This window comes from Aplysia californica, unplaced genomic scaffold, assembly GCF_000002075.1.
Source record: "Aplysia californica isolate F4 #8 unplaced genomic scaffold, AplCal3.0 scaffold00018, whole genome shotgun sequence".
Lineage (NCBI taxonomy): Eukaryota > Metazoa > Mollusca > Gastropoda > Aplysiida > Aplysiidae > Aplysia > Aplysia californica.
In genome coordinates this window covers 186,124-190,385 of record NW_004797288.1, presented here as the reverse complement: position 1 = coordinate 190,385, position 4,262 = coordinate 186,124, and the positions used below count along the sequence as shown (strand labels likewise).

Here is a 4,262-nt window from a genome sequence, read left to right as displayed (position 1 = left end):
CACACACACACACACACACACACACACACACACACACACAAAGAAACAAACACAACACACACACAGACAAACACGCAGCTGTCTCGCTCACCTGTACAAGTTCTCGGCACCAGTCCTCATCCGTAGCTCCTTGTTGATCTTCTCATTGAGCTTCTGCCTCTGGTTCTGTAGCTTGCCTCGGGCCGTCTGGCTCAGGGGGTCGCAACCCTGGAAGAGAAAAAAAGGGTTATTTTTCTTTAATGTAGCTGTTTTACGCCCCAATCGACACAAGTAAGATTATCTAGAAGACAGGCTTTGGGCTTCGACCCTGCCAGTGCCAACCCAGGCTGAGAGGGATATCATAACGCCTCAGGAGAAAGACCGATAAACATTCTCCCTACACGGTACTCGAACCCAGGAGGAAAAAGACTGGGACTATTTATTTCTCGTCCGAGTCACTGTAAGTATTGTAATAATAATTAATTATAAATGATTTACATACACGCGAAAACAATTCAAACCTTTAAGAAAGCGGGCTGCTTCGACCATGCCTTTCAGGGCCAGCTTCGGTTTAGACTACTTAAAGGGATCCAGCATCCAAGCAGATTAACGGGAATGCTTGGAACAGAAAAAAATGCGTTAAACAAAAACCTCACACACCGGTTTGGTTTTTGAGTCAAGAAAGCAACGTCGATACGGTAACGGCCATTTTGGCCCTGGGAAACGCAAAAGAGATAGAAACAGCAGGAGGAAAGAAAGTTTGGACCATCTATCAGTGGCACCCTGAGATCGCCCATTCCACAGTAGTGTGTGTGTGGGGGAGAGAGAGAGAGGGGGGGGGGGACAGACAGAGAGACAGAGAGACAGACAGACAGACAGACAGACAGACAGACAGACAGACAGACAGACAGACAGACAGATAGACAGACAGACAGACAGACAGAGGGGGAGAGGGGGAAAGAGAAAGGGCGTTCTTATAATCTATCTACTGCCCTGCTGAACACAAAATAAGACACTTCATTTCACTGACGGCCGGAGCACTTAAAACCCTCAAAGTGTCCAACTGCTAAAGGCAAGGAATGGTATAATAAGGTTACACCACCTCATTCAATACTCTCGGGTATTCTGGATATTTTAGAGGCGGGAACTCTGAAAATCTATTTTTTAAATATTTTTTGGGGTAAGTGTTTTACGGCGCTCGCAAATGCATAAGGTCATCTGAGCGCGCGGGACACATTAAACATTTTTAGTTGGTAGGAAATTTTGAATTTTGCCCTGGTGATGGCCGAAGCCTACTCTTACCGATTTTACACTACCAAGGGATCTTTAACGTGCGCAACTTGCACAAGGGACCTCCGAGATTTTTCGCCCTTGTCCGAGAAGGCAAGGTGTAGATCTTGCCTACCAGAAGATCAAGGGTGTGGCTGAAAGACAATCTATATCTGCTCTCCGCACTAACACCCGACAACTGGGTAGAAAGCCTTGTCAACACAGATGACAGGTCCTGTCCGCTTAAATAAAGCCCACTTTCCAATTTTCAATAGTAGAATTTAAACATCGGACTAGTCATAAAAACATACATATTTACGATATTTAAAGGGGGGGGGGGGGTTCTAATTCACGCCCCAATTGACACAATTTAGATCAATTAGAAGACGGTCTGCTTCAATCCTGCCAGTCAAAGGCCAACCTCTGTGGTGACAGGAATTCTGCGTCACAGCAAACGGAGATACTCGATAAAAATTCTTCCAGCGCGGGAATCAAACTCAGACATCCTGGGTGCAACAGCGAAGCGCCTAACTGTTACACCACAGACGCCCGTTGACAGGCGTAGGAGAGCAGACTGGGTGCGGGGTTCGGCATCACAAAGGACACATTTCGCCAGGAAGCAGACTACACGACGATAACAACACTAAAAAAAGAAGTTGGAGGAAGGGACTATATCCGGGGCCCCTTCCACCATGAGGCCAAGCCTTGTACTGGCAGTACAGCATTTATAGCGCATTTCAGCTCACGAATAACGGCAATCAGTGTAAAAGAAAACGAAAAGAAAACGACATAAAAAGTTATTCCTTTTCCACAAACGCACTCAATCATCATACATTCATTACATATTGAGAGAGAGAGAGAGAGAGAGAGAGAGAGAGAGAGAGAGAGACAGACAGACAGACAGACAGACAGACAGACAGACAGACAGACAGACAGAGACACACAGAGAGAGAGACAGAGACAGAGAGACAGAGACAGAGAGAGAGAGAGAGAGAGAGAGAGAGAGAGAGAGAGAGAGAGACAGAGAGACAGAGAGACAGAGAGACAGAGAGACAGAGAGACAGAGAGAGAGGAGGGAGGGAGAGACATCCCCAAACGCTAAAAGTCGCTAGAATCGATTTATTTATATTGATTACATGGTACAAAAACCAAGCAATTGGGTAATAGTTTACAGCAAGTCGACGCATTAACAGCAAGACGCAATATCTTTCCTGGGAGTACATTTGTTTTTGTTAAAGAATTTGGCACTTGCAACACAATTACGTCACATAAATACCGGAGATTAGACACGTTTGCACAAAAAAAGGAGGAGAATTTTTAACTTTCATCCAGGGTTTTTCAGCACGTGTGAACACATACTGGTCATAAGCTACGGATATAAGAAGTGTTATAAAAGAGTAAAAACCCAGAAAAGGAGGTGAAGAGAGGATGATAGAAGGAAAGATGGAGTAAACCACACAAGAGCGCCCGCGAACCACCCACTAGAAGCAGATTACGGAGCTACAACAGCATCAACCTATAAATGACAACAAGAAGAAGCAGAAAGAGCAGACCCCCCCCCCCACCCCCCGAATCCATCCCCCACCACCCATCCATGGACGGACACGAAATAAACCTCGATCAAAGAGAGTAATTCATTAGACTCTGCTCGGATTCGAAGCATGCACTAAAGCAATTCGGTGCAACGACTGCCATTAACATTGTGGAAGTGTTAGGGCCCCATCGACACAGCTGACATAATTATAGGAGGCAGGTTTCGACTTAATTGTCTTTCAAGGCCAACTCAGGTTGAAAGACGGACATACTCGATAAAAATTCTCCCCACTTCGGAATTGAACTCATTTTTTCAATGCGCAACAGCAAAGTGTATGCCCCCTCAACACAGGTACTGGTTCAACGATTGCAGGTATACAATAGTGAACGTACTAAGATGCAGTAAAAGGCAAGAAAAGAAAAAAAAAGACAACAACAAAGTACTTATTTTATTCGATTGAGACAGCACAGTTATGCTTCAGCAAAAATACAGTAAGGTTCAGGTGTGCGTGTAAGGCAATACCATAGACATGTATTATAATACCCAAGACTGTTAACTCTGACGTAATGCGGTTCGCCATGGACTCTATTTGAAATCAAATAAAAGGACACGGAGGGAAAGATTGCTCGCGCACTGGCTATAGTGAGACTGGTGGCATTTTGCCTATCATTTGCGAGCCCACGGTGCGCATCGGCGTGGCAAAGTTTGTTCAGAGAGCAAAGAACGGCAGCCATGACAGTGCCCGGTCTAGGATATTATAATTCGTTGGAGGGGTTTTTTCTTAAGATTATTACGGCACTTATTACACAATTAGGTCATATAAGTGCCGAAGATTAGAGGTGTTACAAGGGAGCAACAAACACAAAAAAGAAGGAGGGGAGATGAAGACGATAGATGTTCGATAGGAAAGAAGGAGCAAACCACACCAGAGCACCCGCCAGCCACCCACTATTATAATTCAAGTCTATGGGCAATACAAACAAAGAAAATACCCCCCCCCCCCCTCACACACACACCAAAACAACACAAAACGAAATATATATTCGACTGAAACAACATAGCTGTTCTTCAGCATGATAGCAGTTGAGTGCTGCAGAACTGAGAAGTGATTAGGCAATTCAAGCTCAGAACAGAAAAAGAGAAAAATGAGAAGACGAAGCAATTGTGCTTTGACGAATCACTCCATCAAACGGTATTTTTTCACAGGAAAAGGGTTTAGCCACAAAGGAACGTGGGGAGGGGGGGTGTCCCTGTTCCACTCTGGAAAGAATAGATTCACATCGATCACCATCCTTTTCCCGGATGCCTGCGCGCTATATTAACATGTAGACATGTTGGAAAAAATAGCACTGCCAAAAATCGTTTCGATTCTAAAATACATGAGCGAGCGTGCGCATGTTATTTTTTTAAAATGTTTATGCAAGGTGTGCGTAACTAAGTGCGCACGTGCAAGCCCACACGCGCGCGCGCGCGAGTGTGT

The 4,262-nt window shown here is 44.9% G+C and overlaps 1 protein-coding gene across 1 annotated transcript in view; it reads right to left on the bottom strand.

Moving 5' to 3' along the window:
- LOC101855920 (rhophilin-2) overlaps positions 1 to 4,262 on the bottom strand; it is a gene marked incomplete in the record, with an annotated part of 64,941 nt that overhangs the window by 30,044 nt on the left and 30,635 nt on the right. Inside the window, 1 exon segment of the mRNA XM_013086222.2 lies at positions 92 to 207. Within this exon segment, the coding sequence (XP_012941676.1) occupies positions 92 to 207 (116 nt within the window).